The sequence below is a fragment of the Paramacrobiotus metropolitanus genome, unplaced genomic scaffold, assembly GCF_019649055.1.
Source record: "Paramacrobiotus metropolitanus isolate TYO unplaced genomic scaffold, Prichtersi_v1.0 Parri_scaffold0000001, whole genome shotgun sequence".
NCBI lineage: Eukaryota > Metazoa > Tardigrada > Eutardigrada > Parachela > Macrobiotidae > Paramacrobiotus > Paramacrobiotus metropolitanus.
In genome coordinates this window covers 1664421-1689947 of record NW_026570221.1, presented here as the reverse complement: position 1 = coordinate 1689947, position 25527 = coordinate 1664421, and the positions used below count along the sequence as shown (strand labels likewise).

The 25527-nt window shown below is 44.4% G+C and overlaps 2 protein-coding genes across 3 annotated transcripts; one reads left to right on the top strand and one right to left on the bottom strand.

The window, feature by feature from the left end:
* Positions 1-2627: 2627 nt before the first annotated feature.
* On the bottom strand, positions 2628-3928 carry LOC129593316 (uncharacterized). Its single transcript, XM_055489603.1, has 2 exons — positions 3685-3928; positions 2628-3517 (listed from the first exon to the last, which is right to left on the bottom strand). The coding sequence occupies exons 1-2, from the start codon at positions 3926-3928 to the stop codon at positions 2628-2630; spliced, it is 1134 nt and encodes a 377-aa protein (XP_055345578.1).
* Positions 3929-18441: 14513 nt separating this feature from the next.
* Positions 18442-20239, top strand: LOC129602800 (uncharacterized). 2 transcript variants are annotated; one of them, XM_055501962.1, is made up of 2 exons: positions 18442-18590; positions 19329-20239. In XM_055501962.1, exons 1-2 carry the CDS (start codon positions 18578-18580, stop codon positions 19979-19981), a joined length of 666 nt encoding a protein of 221 aa, XP_055357937.1. In that variant the 5' UTR covers positions 18442-18577; the 3' UTR covers positions 19982-20239. The 2 variants fall into 2 exon arrangements, with proteins under 2 accessions (XP_055357937.1, XP_055357928.1); XM_055501953.1 differs by having other exon boundaries at positions 18442-18626.
* The last annotated feature ends 5288 nt before the right edge of the window (positions 20240-25527 follow it).

Sequence of the window (25527 nt, the reverse complement as noted above, 5' to 3'; positions counted from 1 at the left end):
TGATGCGGAATATAACACTTTGCCTTATGGCTTCACATTGAAATAAATTTATTGAATTGATCGAGCATGGTTTCGACGCGTTGCACCGCTTTCGGTAAATCAGTAGCGGTTTTCAGACCAAGAAAACTGCATTTGCCAGATGGAAACAGAACAGCACGGCCAACACTACACTTGATGGCTAGACCACTAAACAATTCAGGTGTATATTCCAAATGGAAAAACTTGCTAAATTTTTCAATATGCACACTTTGAGAAAATGTATGATGAGCCACAATATTCACAATACGAAATTTAGAAATAGTACATTGGTAGCCGAAAGCAGTTAACATGTTAGTGAAATGCTGCAACAATTCGCGGGCTCCTTCTTCTGAGCGGGGTCCGTTGACGGTAATTTTGCCATTGCGGTACAGTTGACGGTGCGCTTTGTATGGTTCCAAGATGCGCAAAAGTAATCCAGAAAATCGATGGGGTATATACCGAGCCATTGGCAGCGCCTTTTCAATTTTTTTCAGGTCCAGGGTAGTGTTTAAATCCGCAACGGCAACGACATTGGTGATTTTCGGCATCGCAATAGTACCACAGCGTGAAACGCACGGCTTTGCGCAAGGTGGACAAGGGCAGGGTGGTCAGCTTATGATACGGCGGGCAACCAAAATTTTCCAAGTTGGCGACTTCCGGCAAGTACTGCTCCAAGAGGCGATACTTTTCCTGTCCCTTGGCGAAGAAGCGAATCTGATTCGGCCGTCCAATTTTTTTGAACATATCCTCCAGGGCGCAGGTTACTTGGTTGTGACGGTATTCCCCTTCGGTATTCCACAACAATCCGTGGGAGTGGCGTGCTTGGGTGCGCAATAATGCACCGTATTTGGCAGCAACGCGTAAAAGTGTACAACTCCTGCTGCTCTTTTTCCGGACAGTAAAAGGCAAGCTGCTTAATGTATTTCTTTCCGGCAATAACGAACCAGTCAGCATCTAGAATACAAGGAGTGGCCATTTTGGATCAGAATAAATGGCCACTGCTGCGTCACACTGCCATTTATAGCTGTGGAAGGTATCTCGTTTAACTGTTACACTGGTAAGTTTTCAATGTTACCAGATCCCGTTCGATTGTTGCAGGTCAGTAACAATCAATAGTTACCAGTATCACTATCTATTGTTACTACGTCCTGTATCCCGACTATAAAAAGCTGATAAGTTTCTTCAGAACGCTCAGTTCTTTTTTCCAAAATGGAGTTTGTGGATTTGCCCCCACCATCGATCAAGCGACCCCGGAAGCCTAAACTGGATGACGTCAAGAAGCCCAAGCTGGAGGATGCAAAGCCTCACCAACGATTTGCCTTTACCCAACAAGGCCGCCCCGTCTACCGCCTGGGCAACGACAAATTCGTTTACGTCGCCCGCAGCACGACCGACCACCATGTTGTCCGTTTGGTATTTGGCGAGTGGAAGGAACAGCCGGATCATTCATGGAAGCCTACGTGGGGCAAAAGCATCGCCCTAAACAAACGGGCAAGTTAACCCCATTATACCGCCTGGATGGTGGAATGTATTTTGGATGGAACCGCTTCAATAGTGCCAATGTAGCGACAATCCGGCGCTATCATCAAAAACCAGCTGGCGATCTGTACCCTACGCGCTATGACATTTCCTTTGGAGAGCGGTGCCATGATGCCTTGAAGGAACTGTTGCAAGACATGCAGCTGTTCAAAGACATGGCGGCCATTCAGAAAGAACTGGGAAAACCGGACCCTGTCAAGGAAGGATTAATGTACAAAGATTTGCTGAGCGAAGTAGTGGAAGCAATGGTGGGACTGGTCAAGCTGACCGATGACGGAACGGGTGGAACGGGCAAGGAGCGCCCAACTGACGGCGAATGGAATGCTGCTATGGAGCGCCTGACTGAATTGCGGATGGTGTATGGCATATTATTTGGCAAAGAAAAACTGGGCGTGGAACAAGCACTGGAGCTGAACGTTGCTGGATTTTTAACTAGCAATGGAAAGGAATTGCGTGACCGTGTCGGTCGTTTGCTAACTGACGAATGTTGAGCGGGTTGTTGTATTATATTACCTTTGTATCTTATACTTTGTTTCATTTACAGTTCAAAAGCGCTGCTCATTTTTTGCTGATCATTTTATTAATCGTTTACACATCTGACGGATGATATTTCCATCAACCATGGTTGTTTTTAAATTAGAAAAACAATTAACGTACTGGCACACCATCTTGTCGTTGCTCGCCTTATTATCAGTAAACAAAAGCACAATATTCGTAAATGACTCGCCACTACACCGTCGTAAAATGGCAAACAGACAATATTGGCCACACACAGTACTGAAATCTGATTGAATCTGCTCGGATTGCAAGACAATTTCATTTTCTTTGGCTAAACTAACAAAGTCTGAAGAATACGATTCCAACTTCTTGCCATACGAGTCGAAAACTTCCATGTTTCCATCCATTTCTTGATACAAAGCAATCCAATGCTCACTTTCCTGGTCAGCAGGATCGGTATTTGTCGGGATAGGGTTGTAGTGACGGGGGTACTTCATTACTGGCAAAAACACCACGAAAAGTTTGGGTGGTAATGGGATGGCCCTGCAAGGCCTCGCTGATTTGCTGGCTGTTCATGTTGAAAAGTCCGCAATCAGTTGCCAGTGTTGGTTGATCTCAATAACGCTGTCGTACACCAACATGCACACCATCATGATAGTTTTCTCCAATGGTTTTCCAAAGGAAACGGACACGTTTAAATTGTCCTGTTTGATCAATGTTAACGGCCCGCGTCCAGTATGTCCAGGCGTGAGGTCAAACCCATATAGCGTGTAGCCTTGGTTGTACTGCGTGCGCGTAAACGGGAGACTTCCTTGTAGACTTTGTCGATTGCCCAACGTATCCAGTAGTCCATCATAGCATTCCAAAGATAGGCTGCGTTCAAAATCAGCCATATACGGTTTGTTGGGATAACTTTGCCCGTCTACTTCCACACTGATTTGCGTCAGGTTAAAGTTTTGAAAGTTGAACGGATTGCGTTTACTTGATCCATGAAAATCTTCACTGTCCACAAATCCAGTGAAGATCACTTTGGGAATTTGTCCGATTTGCAGATTACTGACCACTGTGCTCTGTGTCTTTTGAGCAATATCGGACACACGCATTACCACAGGTTCAATGTGGTACTTTACGGTTTGTTTCAACAATTCACCCGTCACGGCCGTTAGAAAATCAGGTGATGGTATATATCGTCGAATTGATAGTCGCGCGTTGCGGATGAATGGTTTGAAGGACTTTGTAGCATCCTGATCCCACACGTGCCAAGAAAATTCCGGTCGGCTGACCACTAGTCGGATATTGACTGGCACACCCGCGCAGAGCGGTTTACTCTGGTCGAAAAGATCAGCAAAGGGCTTGCCCGAAAGCTGCACGTAATTTCCGCCATCAAACAAAGCTTTGCGGTTTTTTTCGCCCTTGTTAAGCGTTTCATCGTTGAAGCGCAGTGCGGTATCGTGGTAGAAAGCTGCCGATGTCAATTGACTATTTTGCGCATCGGTCGTATAAGATAGCAATGATTCCAGATGAGCCGATTAGCCACCGTCACGTGACACGAGGAAAACAGAGAATGAAGAAAATTGTTGACGGGCGCGACACCATCGGCTGCTGTCATCGCTTCCCATTCTCCACTACCCTTCCGCACTTTGATGCCCACTTCCAACTCCAGTATCATGTCAGCCAAGCTACGTAAACCAGAATTGCTGGGAGGAATGAAGAAGTTGATGTCTCCAGCTGAACCGTTATCGGTCAGAATGGTGGTAGGATTCAGTTTCTCGTTCTCCGTTCGCCCACGGTCAGTCAGGGTGGCCGGGAGAGCGAATAACTGATTCTCCAGCTGCATGGCCGGTTCGGAATCTTCTACCATGAGCACAGCCATTTTTATATAAAGTCGGGGATATCTTTAGGGGGAATACGTTTTATCCGTCGCAATTGTTTTCGGCCTTGTCCCTCTTGCGGCGCTAGACGTTTCTCAATAGCGGCTCCAGCACGTGCTGCTACATCTTTAATAACCCCGGTAGCTGCTTCTTGCAGATGGATAGTGGCCGCTTCTAGCGCGGCTTTGGCATGGGGAGCTGCTTGCTTTAAAAGAGGGGCTGCAAAGGAAGAAATCTTGGCAAACAACTTTTTAAGGGTCTGTGGAAAACCCGATCCATTCTGCAATGTCCCGCGGTAGCGTATAAGCGCGCTCCCTCCTGTTTGATTCAGAAAGACGCTCTCATAACGCCGCGGGTCTGGTTCGTACGGAACCAGAGGCATTTCCAATACAATCTATGGGGTCGGAAATGCAGTTTCACCAACGATTTCCCGGTTTGGAATTTGGCGTCGTCTCCCAGGTCGTTGGCAATGGTCAGGTGAATGGTTTCGAAATGCTGTCGTAAAACTGGAACATAATGCGGAATGTCGAACCGTGCTTCCACAATCTGGTTGACTTCTCCTCTAATAGGTACAGAACGCAAAAACTGCGCTGCTGTGTCTTTGATTAAGCTGTAGTCGGCCACATCGCTGTACACAAACAGGCTCTGATTCCCTAACAAAGTGTTTACAGGGCGCTCCGAAATAAAAGTGCTCAGTTTGGGATTAGGCGGCTTGGTCAGGAACGAGAGGTATTTAATTTGACTATTCTTGGTTTCCATGGGAAAAGGGCCCCGCGCATTGCCGTTACTCTCCACTGGCACATCCGGTTTGAATTCAGCGCTGTCAAATCCAAGAATCTTTTGCAAAACTGATGACCCCGGCGGAAAAACAACAGACGCGCGGTCGTTTCCAATGTTGAGTCGAACACGATGATTCGTTGGGGTGAGGAACTGTACAGTAAAGGCTCCATCGTGAGACAAGGCGCTTTTATCGGCATGAACCGTATCATCCACCATGTATGCTCCAACTTTAGGCACCAGCAAATTGATGGTTTGCGGTAACAGTTCAGCGTTCTTGAAGTTGCCCGGTGGAATGGTGATTTCATTTTGATGGATGACGTAATCAACAGATTCAATAAAACCTGTGTCGTCTTTTTTCAACCGGAACTCTTTCACAATATTCACTTGTATTTTCTGTTCCACGGGCAAAGTATAAAACGAGTTCAAGTACTGCAGCTCGACGAGGGCCATTTCCCACTTTCCTTTAAAAGTAATGGGGTGCTTCAGTTTGGTTGTCCAGTTAGAGGCAGTGTTGGTTGCCTCTGTTGCCACGTCGCTAGGCAGCGTCACGTAGAAAGGAGCCCCTTCATACATGATGCTTTGATCCACGAATCGTGTTCCGGTCCGTATCCTAACCAACGTACCAGTACCTTGTTGCCTTGACGTTTCACAATGTGGTCGATGGTATACTGATCCGGTTCTGAAACTTTGGATAGTTCGTGTTCGTAGAATGTCCCTTTGATGAGATTGTCTTGATAGTCTTTCAACCTATAGACGGGAACGTAATGCGAATGACTTGCACAACGTAGAAGATCTCCTCCTTAAATCGATACGCGTAGCCTTTTTCCATCTTGCCTTTGTTGATAGCAATCCGCACAGCGTCGCCCTCACTGTACCGCGGTTGATACGCAATCTTTGGAGGATACAAACGGTGATAGACCGATAAGGAATTACTGTGCTTGACGTCCACTGGGCGCATTCCATGCGACCGATGCTTTGAATAGTTGTACGAATACACCAAGTCCTGCAGCTTGTCCAAATAATGTGTTGCAACACGTGCGCGGAAAAGGCGGAATATTCGCGACTTGATGGTCCGTATGACTCGTTCCGCCATTGCACATTTAATGTCTTCGTTTCCGGAAGTGAACATGGCGATCCTTTTGCCGTTGAGGAAGTCTTTCACCGTCTTGTTCAACATTTCTGTTCCTTTGTCGTACTGGAGCTTTTCCGGTTCTCCCAGTTCCTTTAATGCTTGCTCTAAAGCTGTTTTGGTTTCTTTACCAGTCTTTCCTCGGAGAGGGATTACGCTAAGCTTTTCGGAAAAGCAGTCAATGACAAACAGCAAGTACTTGTATCCATCGTTTTCTTCGGCATATTTGGACATGTCAGCCAGATCCGCCTGATATTGTTGCTGCAGTGTCGTCACGACCACTCGTTTGCGTGGGAACCGTTTGCGATTCTCCTTCGTCACCGTGTACGCATCGATCCCTTGCAGAATCTCCAAAGCTTTCCGTTTGTTGGCTCTGGTCTTTAAACTCCTTTGGAATCTTGCAATGCCGCCAAGACCCCCGGGATTTCTTGGGTTTAAGTACTTTTTCATCAGTTTCTCCATTGTTGCAGCAAGTTGACACACAGTTGATCTTAAATATGCGACATTGTCGCAAAACACTGGGTATCCAACTCGCCATTATGGCAAAGTAATCCACGGTAAACGTTTGCTACCGCTTCCCACTTGTCTTTTCTTTTTGATAGGAGTTTCCAAAACCACTCTTCTTTTGGAGCCTTTAGTGGGTAGAGTAGGCGGAAATAACGGGCGTCGTGGAATTTTCACCGGCAAAAAATCCTCTTCGGCTTCCCGATCACGTTTGCGCCCCTTGGTTGGTAGGATGTCCGGAAATAATGGAACACGTGGTTGCTTTGAAGAACTTTTAGTACCGTGGAAATCCTCTTCACCCTCCCGTTCGCGCTTGCGCCCTCTTGTCGGTAAGGTATCAGGGAATAACGGAACACGTGGTTGTTTTGAAGATCTTTCATTATCGTAATCGGTCCGTTTCCTTTTGGAACAAGTTGGAGGAGGTTTCGAAGATTCAAAGGTCAACGTTGATGGCTGAATGGTGGGAACATTCGGTATTTCCAGTAAATTTTCGTCTGGCAAGGCTTTTTGTTTTAAAGCTAAGAAACGCTCCAGGATGCTTGATAACTGGCTGGCTTTTTCATACTCATTTATATCGGTGCTATGCAAGATTTTGGCCAACAAGGCATCCAATGACAGCACCGCTCTGGCTTCGGGAGGTTCCTTGTTTATCTGGATCTGCTCATGTAGGCGTGCTTCCATGTCACGGCGCGCTACAATGTAGTATTCATCCATTTCCAATCAGTGACGTCAACACTCCGGCTATAACGGGTAATATGGCTCCAATGAATCCTCCTTGCTGTAGGATTTTCCGCTTTTCTTTATTCGGGTACCGCCGGAGAGCAATCAACTTTAATGCTTTCCGATGGCGTTTGCACTTGTCCAGTTCGGTAGGGCTGAGAGCCACAGTGTTCTTAACAATATTAACAGCAATCTTTTCCAAAGCTTTCATCTGCGATTTGTTCAAATAACCCAATAGAACTTTGCGCTGTTTGGGTTTCAAATTCTGCAAAGTGATCAGGAAAGGGGCTAAGGCTTTAACGCGTTCCGACATTTTGGCAACGATTGGTGTAAATTCTCATCTGCTCATGTGGCAACACATGAGAGCGGATCCTTAAATAATCCGGACATACGGGTCGCATATCAATAATCAGGCTGATAAGATTGAGCAGTCACTTTTTTGTACGCTTCCACTAAATGTCTCAATCCTGTTTGACGGTCTAGTAAGTTTATTTGTTGGACATCCCTCACGCTCTTAAATAGTATTAAGTACTGGGAATTGATGGTAATGTCTCGCATCGATTTTCCTTGCCTATATAAATTTTGCAGCAGAACAACGACTGAAACGTTGTTGTGATGTATTCCACGCGTGAACAAATTGGAGCAACGGTCGTCTTTACATAAATCAGAAGCCAGGTCGTCAATGATTATTAACGTTTGCTCGCCGGAGACGGTATCGCCTAGCAGCGGAAACAAATTATCCATGCCTTTGACAAACTCTACGTTCTTCAAATTATGAAAAGCATTCTGCCATTCTCCGTAGCAGTAAATTATTTTAGATGGCGGCTTATCAATCAGTATGTCACTATTGCTGATCAAAGAAACACAAAATTAGTTTTTCCAGACATTGTCGGTCCACAAATGCACATTCCAAAGGGTGCGCAAAAGCGCGGAAATGAAGACAACGTTCCATACATTTTGTCACTTTTGCTAGTTGGGTTTATTTCGCGCCTTAAATGTTCCTGTTTGCAGTTATTTAAGGCGATGACCTGCAAACAGCAAGTATTTAAGCATGAACGTTTCACATTGTCGCGCTATGGCCGACCCAAGGCGTTTGTTTCCGAATGCGACCCCAATGGGTCGCAGATGTGAAACAATTTTATTAACGCTTCTTTACTTCATCTTCTTTATTGTTTTTGCGAGATTTGTCGTGACGGAAGCGGTGGGGAAAGTGTTGCAAACCAACTACTGGAACAGCACTTTAAGAAACATCACTCACCCAAATTAGCGAAAACGATTGCAGCTAGGTAAGAATGGCATTCTCCAAAGATCTGTTTTCTTTGGTTGTGGTTTAATCTCCGATCCACTAAGTCAAGGATAAAGATGATGACTTGGAACACTGATTTTAGTTGCCAGTTGTGAATGAAAGCATCTAGAAGACGCCACCGAAGAAAGCCAAATCTCCCATCGCAAGATCACTGTACATCGGCATCGTCGAGCAACGTTGAGGATAAGGATGATGATTTCAACAAAACAAGCACTCGAAGTCGTAGCAATCGGTCCCGGACAGTTCATAATACATGGGCATCGTCGTGCCAAAGCCGTCACCAACTCGTTGACCTGACGATCTACAGTAGGATTCCACATCGGTTCCACCCCCATGCGATTGGAAACCAAGCGAGCCATTTGAAACGCTCCTGTGAATTCCGGTTTAATAAGCCCATGGTGTCGGATGATACCGGCCAGCAGTTCCTCCATAAAGAATCAGTACATCGGCATTGTCAGTGTGTGGCGATGCCGTTACGATTCAATAAAGTGTGGTGGCCGCCGCTATTCAGAAGAAACCTTGCCCCTTAAATACCTGCTGAACTGATATTATGCCTTTAAAAATGCTTGTGCGCCACCAAATGGCGTATTTTATTGTAATAAAAATACCCCAAACTCACACTTATTATGAAGCTATAGGATTTTTCCTTCGTCAATCACTCGTCAAGTAGCCGGTATTCCAACAAGATTTACGCAGAATTACTGTTACCGTTAGAAGAACCAAGTTATGCAACTGCAAACTCAGTCGTAGAATGTCAAGCATCGAATATGCCTAGTAACATTCTTTAGTTACCGCGGTAATTACTGATCGTTATACGGTAATCATGGAAAGCGATGCAGTATTTGTTTACCCTTATATAACTTTTCAATTTACGTTCTGTACGGAATTCAATTTTAGTACAAGATTTGTCAGATAACCACTAAAAAACTGACTATCTGAATAACAAAAAAACGAATAAAAAAATTAAAAAAACAATCTCGTTTGCGGCAGTAGATCAACTAAGGTTTCCCATACCTTAGTGTAGAACAACTAAGGTTTCCCACCTGTGTATGAACTAAGTTTTGAAACCTTAGTTAAAACAAATTTTCTTTCAGTACGTGAGACTCTGTGTACTATTTCACGTATGCGCCCCGTACATGCACCGTCGTGGCTCCGCCACGACGGTACATGCACGCCCGCGACGACACACTAGTAAATCATAACCCAGGTCCAAAAAATAGACCCGTAAATAATGCCCTAGGTCCAAAAATTTAGACCCCCCCGGATAAAAAACAACGCGTCAGGTTGGGCCGGGATACTACTGTACTGTATCGATTATCTACAGCAAACGATCGAATTAACCGGCGATTTGTGGTGCCGAACACTGGCGAGTCGATATTCTGAAAGGAATGCATGACAGTCCCGCCAGTGGTCATCTCGGTTTAAAAAAACTTACGATGCGATATTACTGACATAACATGACAACCGATATCGATGATTATGTAAGAAAGTGTCGCGGTTGCCACGCCCGGAAAGCGCCTCGTCGCGCCCCGCCGGGCAAACTGCGAGACGTTAAAGTCGGTGAGCCGTTCTTTCGCGTCCAGCTGGGCATTAAAGGATCGGTTCCTAAAACCGAACGTGGTAATGACCACATTGCAATCGTTGTCGATGAGTTGACAAATTTGTTATCGCTAAACCGATAAAAACTCAGTCTGCACGGGACGTTGCGAACTTCCTGCTTTGCGATGTGATCTTGTCGTATGGTGCCCCTCTTGAAATTAATACCGATCAAGGTACTAGTTGTATGGGTCGATTAATGCAATCGTTACTTCGTGAACTGAAAATATCGCATCATTTCGGATCTGCATACCATCCGATCGGGCGCGACCTGGTCGGAAGGCAAATGCAGACGAACGCAGAGTGAATTCATTATCGGTGACGCCGTTTGGCTCAGTATTCCGGAAAAGAAAGAAGAATTGAAAGGTTTACGCGATCGTTACGACGGTCCGTATGAAATTATCGATTTTCTGTATTATGGTGCAGCGATAATTCAGAAACAGGGCGAGAAAGATAAGATTAAAGCGACAGTACGAAAAGTCAGACATCATTCTCTGTTGGCTGGTATACGGCCAGTGCAGCGCACTATGGTGCATACGTTATGATTCATAGAGATAAGAACGGGTATGTTGAAAAACGGAGCTGTGCAGTGCGGTATCTTGAATACGTGCGGTATGATTGTTTTGACCATTGTTTTGACCAGGACGGAATGATAAGCCGCCCCGTGAAGATGAGAAGATGGAAACGACGGCGCCCGCTAATGCGCCTGATCAGAGCAGTGTCGGAAATGTGAACAACTTACCTGTGGCTCCATCGCTGGAAGATATGCAGAATTTGAATCTCGAAGCGATTGGTATGGTGAAGAAACCGGATGAGAAAATGCCGGACGATGAAACGCAGAAAGCGGAAGATGAAGAGAAGAAGTGATGAGACGTGTACGATGCGCAGTGATGAATGGTCAACCTGGACAGTTTAACGATAATCGCCCCGTGAAACTGTAAGTCCTCTCGGAATCCAGAATTCGCGCAGTGAAATAAAGCTTTCATTTTGGTTCGAGTTGATTACGCATTTAGAAATGCATTTGATAACGACTGGTTGTGTTAACGATTTTGACGATCGTCTTACGTTGTGATTTTTGCTAACGATTTTCTAATAATGTGATGCGCATTTACTTTTGTTTCTCATTTACGTTGATCTCTATGATCAGAATTGATGTTTTCACGATTTGTCGTATTCATGTTAAAATCGCCACTAATCAGCGAGTCATCCCCCGATATCGATATGGATCAGATGTACGTCGTGTCCCCACCCGTGGCATGCTAGAGCGGTCGGCTCTGAGCTCACGTCGGTCACCGATTGGACCGCCGGATTGGAGCTGCCGAGCCGCTCTTGTGCAGCCAATCTCTATTTCATCGGATTCCACCGATTCATTATGAGGTTTTTGGACCTCAGTGAAAGATCTCTAGATTTCACTTCGGTGTTTTCTGTTTGGGTTTTCGCTGATGATTTTGGTGTTTATGTTTACGATCAAATAAAATACGATTTTATTCGATCTTTGGTATTCCATTTTCTGATCTCGATTCTCACTCATGTAGAAACGTATCGCTCAGAATCGCTCTCCTTGCAATGTGCTCCTACTGGTTTAACGGTTTTTTAATAAGCGATCAGCAAACTGTCTGATTTCGGTGATTTCGATTTAAAATGTGCAAAATAATCAAAATATCGCATCTTAACAGCTACATATATTAAAACGTAAATAATTCTAATTTTACCAATTTCGCTACAGGATGTGTAATATAACGGCTGCCACCTACATAGCTCGCCGCCGATGCCGCGTTATTATTCCCGTACGTGTGCCCTTTTGTATTCGTAGCCAAGCAAGTCGCCAAAGTTGTTAAAAAACACATTAGCAGAAACATCAAAATAGACTGTTCAAGCACCTGCAAATAAATTCTACATCCGTTTTCTTTTCTTTGCAAAAACAGCTTCAACATACCGCCACACTTTTCAAAAGTTGTGTCGATTTGAACTTATGCTAGGGCCACACTTCAAGTGCGAAGGCCTTCGCACAGTGCGAAGACGAAAAGTGCTAATAAGTGTGAGCGCAAAATGTTCTAAGGGATCTTTAGCATCGAACAAAAAGTATGGGCGCCTTTCGCACTTTTTTCTTAAAACGAGTGCGAAGAGCGTCTTCGCACCGTTTTTGGTGGGAAGCATCCGGATGTGATTGTGATTATTTCCAAAACAGACATTAATTGTATTTGCGCAATTAGTTATTACGTAGCATCAACAACATCAACATCAACGCCGATATCATTTTCCCTGTCAACCGAACATGGCGAAATGTACTGCGATGTTCCCGAGGGGTCATCCTGGTCTCTTAAAAAGTTATGCAGGGCGATGCAGGCCAAGCATATCTTTTCTACCATTTTCGGTGTGTACTCCATAGGTGAGCGAAAAATTCTCCATCGAGCGGCGAGAATGCCAAAAGCATTTTCAATAATTCGGCGGGCTCGACTCAAACGATAATTAAAAATCACTTGATTATCGGACAAATTATAGCCCCCGACGGCTTCATCAAATTTGTTTTCAGGGGAAATGCAGCATCAGCCACGAAAACATTAATATTAATGTCTCGCACATGAAATTTTCGTGAGGATTTTTTGGCGACATGGCGCGAGATCAAAACGCTAGACAGCAGAATGGTCAACAACAAACGTTTTTTTGGCAGAATGTTTGGACGCATTTTCTCCGGGGAAGAATTCATTTCGGAGTGAGAATATTATTACGGATTATCTTATTATCCTAATAATATTCAAGATTTTGGCCGGTTATAAATTTACTGCAAAATGCTGTAGCTCTCGGCCTGAATCCCGTAAATTTTGCGCTCAAGGCGGAGCTAGTCTCAATTTCTTTTAAAAGTTCGATGAAGTGTGAGTGCTCACGTTTTAAGCAAATTTTATGCAAAGCAGTACGTTAATCGTGCTAACCTGCAATTAGAAGTTCAGATGTTGAGTTACCGGTTTGCACGCCGCCAATGAACTGCAGACCATCGGTCTCTACAAACACCGTAAACGCTTTCTTGAGTGCCAGTGCCAAATAGGCAATCCCATTCATGTGAATGACGATTTTCACTGGCAATCCGCTGACCACCTGTACCGGTAGAACGAGACAAAATTCCAAAAAAGATGGTTGCGCTCTCGGGTTTGCACATTACGTACAAGATACGAACTGGCGACTGTTTCCACCTTATACGCATTGAAAGTCTTTACAACGGGATCGAAAGCAAAGTATAATTTGCTCAAAAACCCCGTGACAGCGACCGGTGACCGCAAGTCCACGACATGGGTTTCGAATCCATACGCATCACAAAACAGCACAGTTACACTTTCAAAGCACTCGGGTTCGACCTTTCCCCCATTTTGAAGGCGTTCGGCGACGATGCGCGGAAGAATTTCGCACAGCAGTTCATCACAGCGCTTCCGCTCAATCTGTAGTTCAGCAGTATATAGACCTCGTCTTCTAGAGCGTCTGCGTATTTCTTCACTCGGTGTAGTATATTATCGAAGAACGAAGTATTTTGGGTGAAAGTCGTATCCATTTTGTTGGTAATTTTATTGATAAGGTTGAGTGAATCCGGGCGAAGTGCCGGCTGTTCATTCCAACAGTTCTGTATCTGTAGGGTATGCATTGATATCATACTGAGTTGCTTCGTTGGATGGTCAGCTGTTGGGCGCAGATACGGAGAATTCCCGTTTCGGATCGCGTCGATTACTTTTGAGCTAATGCAAGAAAACGTACTCCCGAATAATGATTATTTTTAATTGTTGAATGAACCTTGATTAAGGTTGAACTTTTACTCTTTTAATGGGCAACAGCCAATCCACATATCGCTATGCTTCCGCAGGTTTACACTAATTAAAATAATTAAATTTTAAACATTGAAAAAACACCCGTAATCATTATTGTCATTCAAAATCTTATGATGTGCACTCAAGGTACCCAAAACAGCTGCTGCGTTTCCTCTTACTACAGCCAAACTTAATCGCTATCTTAAAAGGCCGTGGATCTAGGCTCTCCTGTAGCGTCGCGGATCTTCCGGCCAACAAAACGAATCAGTTCCGCAAACGATGTTCCAAAAGTTCCGAACGTCTCGACCGCCAGAGCGTAGAAAAAATAGCCCAAACCCTCGACGAAAGCGTACTTCCGCCGCTTGAAATTTTCCGCCAGTTGTGCGACACTCCCGGCTTTCAGGGAGCTAGCATGCACATGCGACACGGCCACAGTATCCCAACAAGTTGCATCCCATACCACGGCCTTTCCTTCGCGCACAGGAATCAAAGTCATCCCATCCGGCCGCTTGCCGTCCTTGTCAGACAATCCAGCCGGTTCGCTTTGGCAGGGATAGCCGGCGAGCTCCAAGCCGCGTTTCGTCTCATTGTTCAGTTCAACATGTCGCGACCGTCTGCCTTTGCTGCTAGGACAAGACAAACCGTGGTGGCCGTTTGTTTCCAATCGGCTTCCACAGTTTACGCAGTTATGTTCCTCCACAACGGGCAGCCCAAATTGGAGAGCAACACCAACTCTGACTTCTTCGTCTCGCAAGAATGTATGTAGAGCAGGTGCTGGAAGGGCATTTAACAAGGCGCCAGAGTCACGTTGGAGAGCGGCCAGCAGCACTGCCTTGTCCGTTTCATTTACAGCAGCCGCTTTCAGGGATGACACGACACAGTCTATCGAAGGTCGATCCCAGGCCCACTGAAATTTCCTGCTTTCATCGGATGGTGGTTTGCAATTTGACCATTTGGACCATTCTTCTACAACGGAATCCAGTAACGCCACCGTCGCAGGCTGGTAGATTTCGGAAACCAGCGAAACCACCGAAAATGCCGACACCAGAAAGGCGGGAAAAACTAGCGCTTTAGTGGTTCGCAGTCCAAGTCCACCGTTAATGTTGAATGATTAAACAGAAGAGAAATGGTTTTTGGCTAGAGTACTAATACGCGTTTATTTATATCGAACTTTATAAAATCCTTATTTTACCGTTATTTTCTAGGTTTCCAGATGCTGGTCGGGAATTTTCGTAGAGACAGCGCAGCGTGGAGATCTCGTACAAAATAATGCCGATGCTGTAGATGTCCGTCACCTTGTTTGGACTATGGTTAGAGTCTCGTACTCGTAATAACTCGGGCGCAGTCCAGAGCAGCTTCACTGGGTTATCATGCAGCACCAATGCTGTATGGCCGCAGAGTTTATATGACAATGCTTGGAAACCAAACTTGGCAATTTCCAGAGTAAAGTGCCGGTCAATAAGGCACCCGTCGCGTTAACTGGCCGTGGTAAAGGAGAGATGTTTTGGTATGGATGAAATGTATCGCCTACGTACGTTTTGATTTAACGACCGCCTATTTCGTAGAAGGATGCAGTAACAGAGAAAGATAAATGCTAAAGTTTTTAACCGTTACTAACTCGAATAAGATCCACAGCCAACGAATGTTGTAGGTCCATGTCCAAACGGTTTTGTAAATCGAAAAGGTCATGGAGAGAGCCCAGGTCACAGAAAGGCGCAACAAACAGTAATTGCGTTTTGCTAAGTGCTAAGCTTAATCCGAGGAGAACATTGACGTTGTCTGAGCTAATAATATGTCGGAGCTGGAAAACATTTAAAGAAACCCAAAAACTGTATGCAATGTTGGCAAGAATGTTCTCTGCTCACCTCATGAACCAGTCGAGCCGTAGATCTGGAAGGTGTGGTAAAAGTCTCCATGACAGCATTATCGAGCAGTGGCATGGGACAAATTCAGACAGATGCTGTACTGGTAGATATACTGCCGAGTACTAAAGAATTATCAGACTTATGACTAACCAGTTTCGTGTTCGTAATACATATTAGAAAGCTTTCAGTTTGTGTTCAGTTCCTACCTCACAGTACTTTGTACATAAACCAAACATTTTCTGTTATTCGCTTACACTCTGTTCTGTTGGTGATTCTGTTGATCGAAGACCAGCTGGACGCACTAAATGGTTATAATCAAGAATCCAGGAAAATTCTTCCGAGTCTGACTGCAATCGTTGCCTGCAAAATAATTCTTGGTCAAAATTGTTGATTTTTAATATCCACCGTGACACAAACACCATACGTTTAGTGGGATTTGGAATACGCACCGAAAAATGCGATAAGCCACGGTAACCATGATGGCGCTGCACACAACCACCAAAACACCCACGGCTATGCCGATAGTTTCTCTTAACCCATCTGCAAATTAGCGCCGAATGCATTCACTGAACCAGCCATAACCAAGTGCAAAGGTGTTCCACAAACAACTTGAAAGCTAGTAAAGGTCAAAGACTAAGCCACCTTTGGCAGCGCATGGTCCTTTGCTCCCTAAATATCCGCAGATCGGCTCGTTTCGCGGAGGCCTGTTGTTGGCATTACTGCCCAGTAAATTGTGCCGTGTACTTGAATTTCATTGCTACCATACTTCCCAAACATTACTGTGTGAAATGCAGAACAAAAAGATTTATGACAATAATTGCCGCAGCTGCATATTATGCCAGTCGTAAGCATGCTCAGGCGTCCGGAAGCGTTCAGTCTACCTACATCCATATGATTTGTTATGGGATTCAGTGATTTTACCGCAAACGCAATACGTCGCTGACCAAATTCGTCGAAAGCGATTTTTAGAAACCTTGTGTTGAGCAACGATTAAAGAACAGTGAAGCAAACGCTTTTCCATCGCTGTAGTTAAAGCCAGTTTGCTCAAGAAGGGATTCGTTTAACATTTGGAAGAGCAGCTCCACAGAGCTGTATGACGCGGCCACATGTTGCACCGGCTGTACTCAAAACACGAAAATGACGACTGATTAGGAATTCGAAATAATTACTTTAACAACCAATATAAAAACATTTTGACGAACTGTCTCATTCCAAAATCCAACCAATTGTGCAGTTATACTGGATTTTTGCCGTTTCTTTCCAATTATGTCGCAGTGCGTTCGATGGATTACGAATTGTAGCGTCCAAAATTTCCACCACCAGTAGATTTTGGTAAGCTTGTTTGGCGATGTCGTCACTGGCATCACCGTACTCCCATGTGCAGTTACCAAACGGTTCGTACGGAAACGCTTGTCCCATCGCCACATATACCTTCGGGTGAAACAGACCAGATAGTCAGCCAAGTTTGGAAGCCGAGAAGTGACAAAATGCGGAGCTTACGTATTCTGCTGAGGTCAAGCCAGCTTTATAGGCGCTTATCTAAAGTGGAACACCAGAATTACTGAAAAGGATGCCTTCCCTTAAAGAAATTATTTAGCAGAGACAGTGAACTTCATGCTTAGCTCACCATGAAGTTTCGCAGTTGTTCGTGTCCGAAGAACACCATTGCTGCACAAAGAAAATGTACTTGTATAGATTTGCCGAAAACTTATACACGTATTCAACGCAGTGAAATATGGTAAATACGGGTCCGTACGGATTGTGTAAGGGGATCTAGGGGATCTTATTGCGCTGTAATGCGGTAACGCAATAAATTACCTCGACAGCACTTCCTGAACTCCTCCAGAATACCATCATAGCTCGATGCATTGAATTCGCGCACGGTTCTCCGAATGATTTGAGCATTACGATGTCACGGTTCTAATTTCGGTTTAATTTACCGTTTAAACAACAACAAAAGCTCTCAGCTTCTGTGTTCATAAATCAGCCATGAAAGTAGAAAATATTGGCGTAGTTAAAATAAGCAAACTAGCAAAGTAACGCTCTGAAAGATTTCAAAGGAACTTACTTCTGATCCACCGACGATCTTGTTGATAAAACTTTGCACGTTATTGCGTTGACCAGTAGCGACCTTTCCGCAAGTGTCTACAATAATTAATAAATCAAGCAACACTATCCTTTACTATTAAGTATGTGCAAAAAACAGTTGGTGGTTATTTGTAGTATTCGCCAGATTATATCTGAATACGAAAAATCCATGTTAATTACACATCGCTTGCGCACCCGCTCTTGAACCGCCTGGGAAACCGGAAGGCGCACCCAGCGCTCCAGCGGCACTAATCAACAATAGTCCCGCTGTGGTACGCATGTTAGTTTCTAAAATGATCGACGGTGATTCCAGAATTATATTTGTGTACAAGAATGCCTGATGCTCACAGCAACTGCTACAGGAAAACGATGTACAAAACGAAACGGCAAACGTGAATCAAAAACAGGAGACAATAAGCACGCGATAGTGTTATCAGCATCACTTGAACGTGAAACACGGCTAACAATCCTTTACTGTGGTATTGTTGCGCGGTTATCATTTCTAACTGCGTATGCAGTACTGTATAATTATATATAAAGTTTACGTTTTGGTTGTTTACAGCAGCAGACACCCTAATCAGCGTCGATTCAGCGATTATACTTTAAACAATAGTAGTGACAAGAGCGGAGTTCAAGACCATGGACAATACCGAGTACATCGTACAACGGAAATTGTGCGTGGCATATTGATGTCGGAAAATGTACACGCATTATTAATTACTTCATTGATCATTCTACCGAGTCACTGTGGCGCGACTTCTAATGGTAGAATTACAAGTGGATATGTTTTATACTTTAAGTAACTGCATTTCCTTTATTTGAAGCGATGAAGGTTTCGATCTCAACAATATCCAGAGCAACAGTTTAAAAAAATGCTTACTGGAGGTAACGTGTCAGAAGCGCGTTATGATCCGTTGCACGGTACAAACTTAACCTGTTTAATGTCTGCAGTACATGCAACAGGTGTATTGTATTGGTGTACTTAACTTAATTTGATCTGCGTTGCTTTTGAATGATTTTGGGAAACTTTGTTGCTAACAAAATACCCCGGTTTAATAATACGCGAAAAATAATTCTGCTTGTAACGTCGATGCCAGACGAAGTGATCGGTCGGTCGTGGTTGTCCAGAATTTGCAACATATGGGCGCGCATGAGCAGAAGACAAGCTAGATACCTCAACAAAACAAATTCATAACATCTTCCATTCATGGAATCTCTTTTAAGGCTCTTATCCAAAGTCCATGTGGTGTTGATTAGAAGGAAGCGATAAAAAGGACGCATACAGCTGCTGTAAGCAGTCGTCAGTCGCTACCTTTTAGGCTTTTACCGGTTGTAAAAGTCCGGTATTTTTCGGAATTTCCAGCTAAACTATAAAATATGTTGCGCGAGATAGCGTGAATACGCGTCGAACATCCGTCTGAGTATACTCTATGTATAAAATGCCGGTAAATTATTCAGCTGAGTTCCGCTAAGAAATTTCATAAGGCTTGTACGGAATTAACGCAACATGGCACACTCACCCCGGTTCTCTGCACGCAGCTTGCTAGAAGCGGTAGCGATATGTTTTGCTTTTATTTTATTGACCGAAAGCGTCCATGGCAAGACACTAACCTTTTCCGGTAGAGAATGGTCGGTGCGCACTGCGCAGCACCAGTCCGGAACGGAACCAGTCCGGGACCGAACAACTGGGACGAGAACAACGCCTTCCTGGACGACCAAGGTCGCCTCCATCTGAAAATTACCCAGCACAATGGGCGGTGGTATTGTGCGGAAGTAGCCACTATCCAGCGACTGGGCTTCGGCCGCTACCAGTTCCAGATGGAAGGCCCTATCGATCGGCTGGATCAGAACATTGTGCTGGGCCTGTTCAACTACCCGCCGCCCGATGTCGGTCCGATCGGACCAATGAGATCGACATTGAATACGCCAAATGGGGCTTTGTCAACGGGAAACCGGCTAGTTTTACGGTGTATCCATCCGTGGCCGGTCGGCCGCAGACGTCTTATCAGTTTGATCTGGCGTTGTCGGGAACATATACGACACAGTCGTTCGCGTGGCGGAGTAACAATATTTTGTTCAGCGGGCAGCACGGGTACCAAAATAACAACCGGTTGGACGAATATGCCAGTTGGACGTTTGCACCGGCCAATGCGGTGGATGTACCGCAGAGTCCCATGCCGGCGATGATCAATCTGTGGTTATTCAATGGCTTGGCACCCAGTAACGGACAGGAAGTGGAAATTGTCATCCACTCCTTCCAGTTCACTCCCTATTAGTTTACAGTACAGATATCTTGGCAGCGGAAGCACCTTTTAGTGAGCAATTTGTATGTACTATACAATATTCGGCAAATTTTCAGACACGCTTAGACTGTTACTACAATAAAGGTGGGTCGATCTTGTGGCAACAAGAACCGTGATCGCTAAGTGCACTTATTTGCTGGTTTAACTGGTAATTATTGTCAAATAAATTGCAAGATTATGGCTCCTTGTAAATTAGTGCGTGTATCAATCAGCGCTAATTACCGATTAAAAAGCGTGAATACCTAGTCTGCAAAGTCTTCTTTCAGTACATTACCCGTATATGTCGCTAAATCTTGTTGAAAGCAAAACACTTTCTGTATTCATTACAAGGCGCAATTCTAAAGTTTGATGTTAACATTATTTCGTTTATTGTACTCCAGCCCGGAATGATTTACATACGCTGATACGCATTAAAAATTAATGATGTGTAATTTTGCGCAAGTACTGTAATTTCGCCAACGGGTGTTCAAGCAGGGCCAATGTCAAAACGCCGGCAGAATTTCCTGCCGACCGAATTTTTGTGTGGTCAAAACGCCGACCGAATTTCCTGCCGGCAGAATTTACTGTGGTCAAAACGCCGGCCGAATTTCCGGGGTTCAAAACGCCGGCAGAATTCTTTCAACATTTTCAACTTTAAAAAAAATACTAAAAAAGATTACCTGTTTCGAGGTGTGCTTGTCACGCGGTGTATAACAAAGATTTGGGCACTCTATACTTTACAGATAATAACACAGTAGCTTTATCGGCACGATTTTAGTGTTGCTATTACAGCGTGCATAAAAACTCGCGGAAGAGAATGCAGGAGCCGCGCAAAAGAGGCAAACAAGGTGTTTCAAATAGGTTGAAACCAATTTAAAGCGATCCATGCAAAAGTAAAGGGTTAACATTATGCAAAATTAGTTGGTGTACTTTAGTAATTTAATACTTATTTAGAGCAATATTATAACGTTATGACTGTAGTACAGAGTACAGAGATGTAGCGATAATAGCCTCCGCGATGTTCGTTTCCTGACGGCGGAAAAGAGATTTCGTTTCAGAAATAACTTCCATTAAACTGCTTTGCGGAAATAGAAATTCCTTCACGAGAGTCAGATGTGCCAGTCGCCAGTAATTTCTTTATTTTTCAACAATATAAGTAATGCTCAGGTCATCCGACGATACGTGCAGCGCTATCAATGCATCCAGCTACGATGGCATTTTGGAGGAATTCCGGAAAAGCTGTCGCGGTAGGCAGATCGTATTACCAATTAGGACGGGATAACATTGCTTTGCGTGCATCCAGTGAATTGTACTTCGTTTACTCATTTTCTTGTCTTCCTCGAACAGTCCTGATGCTTTTCGGACATGCAACCAAACTGCGAAGCTTCATGGTAAGATGCATTAACAAGTATCTTACTGTAATAATAGAAAATGAATAAAATTCGGAAATTTTTCCCTTAGATAAGCGCTTTCATGGCGAACATGACCTCTGAAGAACATGTAAGCGCTTCGGTGGAGTTTCCGTTTGATTTAGATGTACAGGTGTAACGTGACTGCATTATAACTGAAATGAATATTCCAGGTATTTGTCGCAGTGGGACAGACGTTTCCGTACAAACCATTTGGCAACTATACGTAGGAGTATGGCGATGCCGACGACGAAATTACTAGACAAGCCTTCCGAAATTTGCTGCTGGTTGAAATCTTTGATGCTACAATTCGTAGTCCATCCGACACGCTGCGAGTCGCGAGATACCTGGATCGAGATGGCGAAAGCGGAATACAACTACACGATTAAATGGAACGAAACAGTTCGTAACATTTTCGTGCTGCCAAGACGGCCTCTTTAAGATTTCCCTGCACGCTTGCTCTAATTGTAGGCGGTTCAGTTTTTGGCTGCAGCCTACAGTTCCGTGGAGATATTCTTTCAAATACTGAACGAAAGCATTGCCAAACAGCCTGACTTCGATTATAGCGATGGGAAAGGGTTTGCTTCGTTATTCTACAATCGCACGTTCAATACCAGGTTTTTAAGGATTGCTATCGATGAATTCACGGCAACGACGTATTGCTTTCGCGGTGAAATCATTGAATCCTGAGACGAATCGCATGGATGTAACCTCACAATTATACATTATTTTAAGTGTGGCTTAATAATTCTAGTATTTTTCAGACAGTTATGTATGAGAATTATGGCAGTACCGAAATCCAAGTGAACAGCACAATTTATTGGGCAGGGAAACCAAACCGCCAGCCTCCACGGAACGAACCGATCTGTGGATATTTAGGCAACAAAGGACCCTGTGCTCCAAGAGGTGAAGTCACCCGCTAACGTTCACTATGCTACCACTTACGTAAACATAGCGCCTTCTTATTTTACGTCATCACTGGGGATACCATAATGTATACCTAATAATAGCAAGTGGTTAATTCGATAATTGTACTTTCAGATGATGCGGGAAAGATAATCGGAAGTGTGGTTGGTGTTTTTGTGGTTGTTTGCGGCATCTTGATTGCAGTGGCTTATCGCATGATTAGGTATATGGTCGATTTTTTATGAAACAGTGACAATTTGTTTTATTTCATCATTTCCAGACATCGTCTGCAATCTGACTCAGCGGAATTATCCTGGATAATTGATCACAGCCAGTTAACACGGCCAGCCGGTCTTCGGTCAACAGAATCACTGACACAAACGAACGTAAGAAAGTTGAAAACCATACACAAAGCTAGTTTCCGTCCCATCGGTGGTAAGCGTGTTCTGTTTCAATTCCAAAATGCCGACAGCGCCGAGAACGGTAAGTCTATCTTGGAAAATCATGCAGAAGCGTTAGGTTATGATGTGGTTTCAACAAAACCCAGAATGTCAAGAGTAATTGTTCGCCGAGTCCCAAAAACACTGTCCAATGATGACCTTTTGAATGAAATTCGAGCTAAAAACATCCTCCCACCCAACGCAGGTATTAAATTGGTCACACGCCTAACCAGCCGCCGCGATGAAGTCTCCACATGCGCAGTTGTCTTGGAAGTCAGCCAGGCTACTCGCAATATCCTGACTGACCAACGGTTCCTAATAATTCAGTGGTCACGTTGCCCCATTGAAGACCACGTACACGTACCGCAGTGTTCCACGTGTTGCGCTTATGGTCACACTTCGACGAAGTGTGATAAATCACCTCGATGTGCTTATTGTGCTAAAACCCATTTGTCTACTGACTGTCCGGAAAACGATGATTTTTTATTTGTGTGCCCGCTCTGTAGTGACAGCAAGGTTTACTCGCAAGCTAACTACCATTCGGCTTATGATCGCTCGTACTGCGCAGTTTTCAAAAATTCGCGTTATTTTCACAATCAAAATGTTCCAAAAAACCGGTAAATGACCATGAAATTTTGAAAACTAATTCTGCTGGAATAATTACGTCTCTGAATATTAATTTACCAAATTGTGTGGACCATCGAATTGTATCTGTTAGACACCCGGAGCATCCGGCTCCTGTTGAAAACATCCGTGTTCGATGCTGTAATGTCAGAAGCGTAAACAATAAAAGTGAAGAAGTGAGTTTGTTCTGCTCAGCCAGCGATGTGACCGTACTCACGGAAACATACGACAGACCATTTATGACAGATTCTGATTTCGCCGACCTAGATAACTTTAATGTATTTCGGAAGGCCCGAGCTGATGGTCGTGGTGGTGTGGCTATTGTAATTCGTAATACGTTACGTGGAATTCATAAGACGGAGCTGGAAACTCCATTACTTGAAATTCTCTGTGTACACTCTCTGTCTCTTGATCGAATTTTTATTGCCTTTTATGCTCCGCCTGATAAAAGCATGTTTGCTGTTCCTGCGCTAATTGAACATCTGCGTTCCAATTTCTCTGCTCATTTATTAACGAAATGCATAATCATGGGTGATTTTAATCGGCCTGACATAAATTGGACAACCAAAACTGGAAGCAGGCCAGCTAGCCGCGAGTTACTAAAAGCTGTTAATGAATTTGGACTGACACAGATAATCGATTTTCCCACTAGAGGACTAAACTGTCTTGATCTCTGTCTACTAAGCGTGAATTGGTGAATATATTTTATTAGCACAAGCCAGTTAGAATACATGAATTGGCAACAAATAGAGAATTACAATACCAAAATTTCTTCTAATTTATCCGCGCCTTCCATTGTCCCCAGCACGGAAGCCGCGTTGCCTCGCTGTATTTCGATCGACAGACGTTGACGTAAGAATTCGTGTGAGCGAGGTTTCCCGGTGTGTTGCTGTAGCCGCTTGCCGATTTCCTTTATTAAAGCAGATGCCGATTTTCCCCAGGGCCCGAACGTTTCAAAGGCTAGTGCTGCAAAAATGTATCTGCCTACAAGATACGCATAGAGTCTGGCTTTCTTGTCTTCGGCTTGGGCCGCGGCGGATCCGGCAACTGAGGAAGTGGACTTGATATGGGATGAGGCGACAGTGTCGACGCAGGTGACATCCCAAGCCAGACACATACCACGTTTCCAGGCAAAGGTCGTGCATCCGTCTGGGCGACGTTCAGATGTATGGGATGTGCCACGAGGTTCGAGTTTTGCTGGAATGCCCGCCGAAACCAATGATCGGCACACGATGCTGTTCAAAGCACCGTGTCGTGCATGCCTCCCGGCCGAAAACGAGCATGACAGTCCATGGTGGCCGTATACATCTACAGGCTTGCGGCATTTGGCACATGCGTGTGCTTCACATATGACTGCGCCCAGCCTGAGTCCGACTGATATCTTGAGGGTGTCGTCATCTAAGAGATTTCCGATATGCGCCGATGGCAAAGCATTCAGCCAGATACCTGCTTCCGGTTTCGACTGGGCAAGGAGGCGGGCTCGGTTAGTTTCATCGTCCCGGAAGACTTCCAGCAGTGTCGACAGCGACATGTTGCAGAGCGGTACATCCCATGCGGGCTGCGACTTCAAGTAGATCGATTCCGGGAGTTCTGTCTGACCACTTTTCGCTTTCCACAATTCCTTTGCGTTAGTGGCGTCCACGGCCGCGTGATTGGGAAGCAACAGCGACACGAGTCCGGAAGCGGAATGACGAGCGTGAATTCACTTTTCGAGCCTGCATTCCCAATTAGCCCGCCCACTTCCAGCAATGACCATATTGGTTTTGAATTTTCTTTGAAACTGAAGAAGTATCGGAGAAAGTTTCGCACAGTCAAGCGGTGGAAAATTGAGAACGATAAAGTCGACCAATTTCTTGTTGCGTTAAATGCTGTAGACTGGGCAAATTTGTTTTGCGGTCTGAACGTAGACCAAAGAGCATAAAAAGTTGAAGAAACTTTTCTGACAACAGCTAAAACCTTTTTTGTTTGTGAAAATGTAAAATTACGCAAAAGTTCAGTAAAATATCCTAAAAACATAAAAAAAGCAGTCAATTCTCGGGATCGAGCTTTTAAACTGTACCGAAAAACTGCATCAGTTGACCTGGAAATGAAATGGAAAACTGTCTCAAAGAAGTGTGATGCCCTGGTGCGGAAGTTTAGAAAACACAAGCTTTCGAATATA

What these genes read in the sequence shown, in the direction of transcription:
- LOC129593316 (XM_055489603.1), bottom strand. Translation starts at nt 3,928, where the DNA reads ATGGCTGTGCTCATGGTAGAAGATTCCGAACCGGCCATGCAGCTGGAG. An exon ending in GGGCATCAAAGTGCGGAAGG is followed by an intron (nt 3,518 to 3,684) that starts GTAGTGGAGAAT and finishes TGACATCGGCAG; the next exon opens with CTTTCTACCACGATACCGCA.
- LOC129602800 (XM_055501953.1), top strand. Translation starts at nt 18,578, where the DNA reads ATGCTTACTGGAGGTAACGTGTCAGAAGCGCGTTATGATCCGTTGCAC. An exon ending in GCGTTATGATCCGTTGCACG is followed by an intron (nt 18,627 to 19,328) that starts GTACAAACTTAA and finishes CTTTTCCGGTAG; the next exon opens with AGAATGGTCGGTGCGCACTG.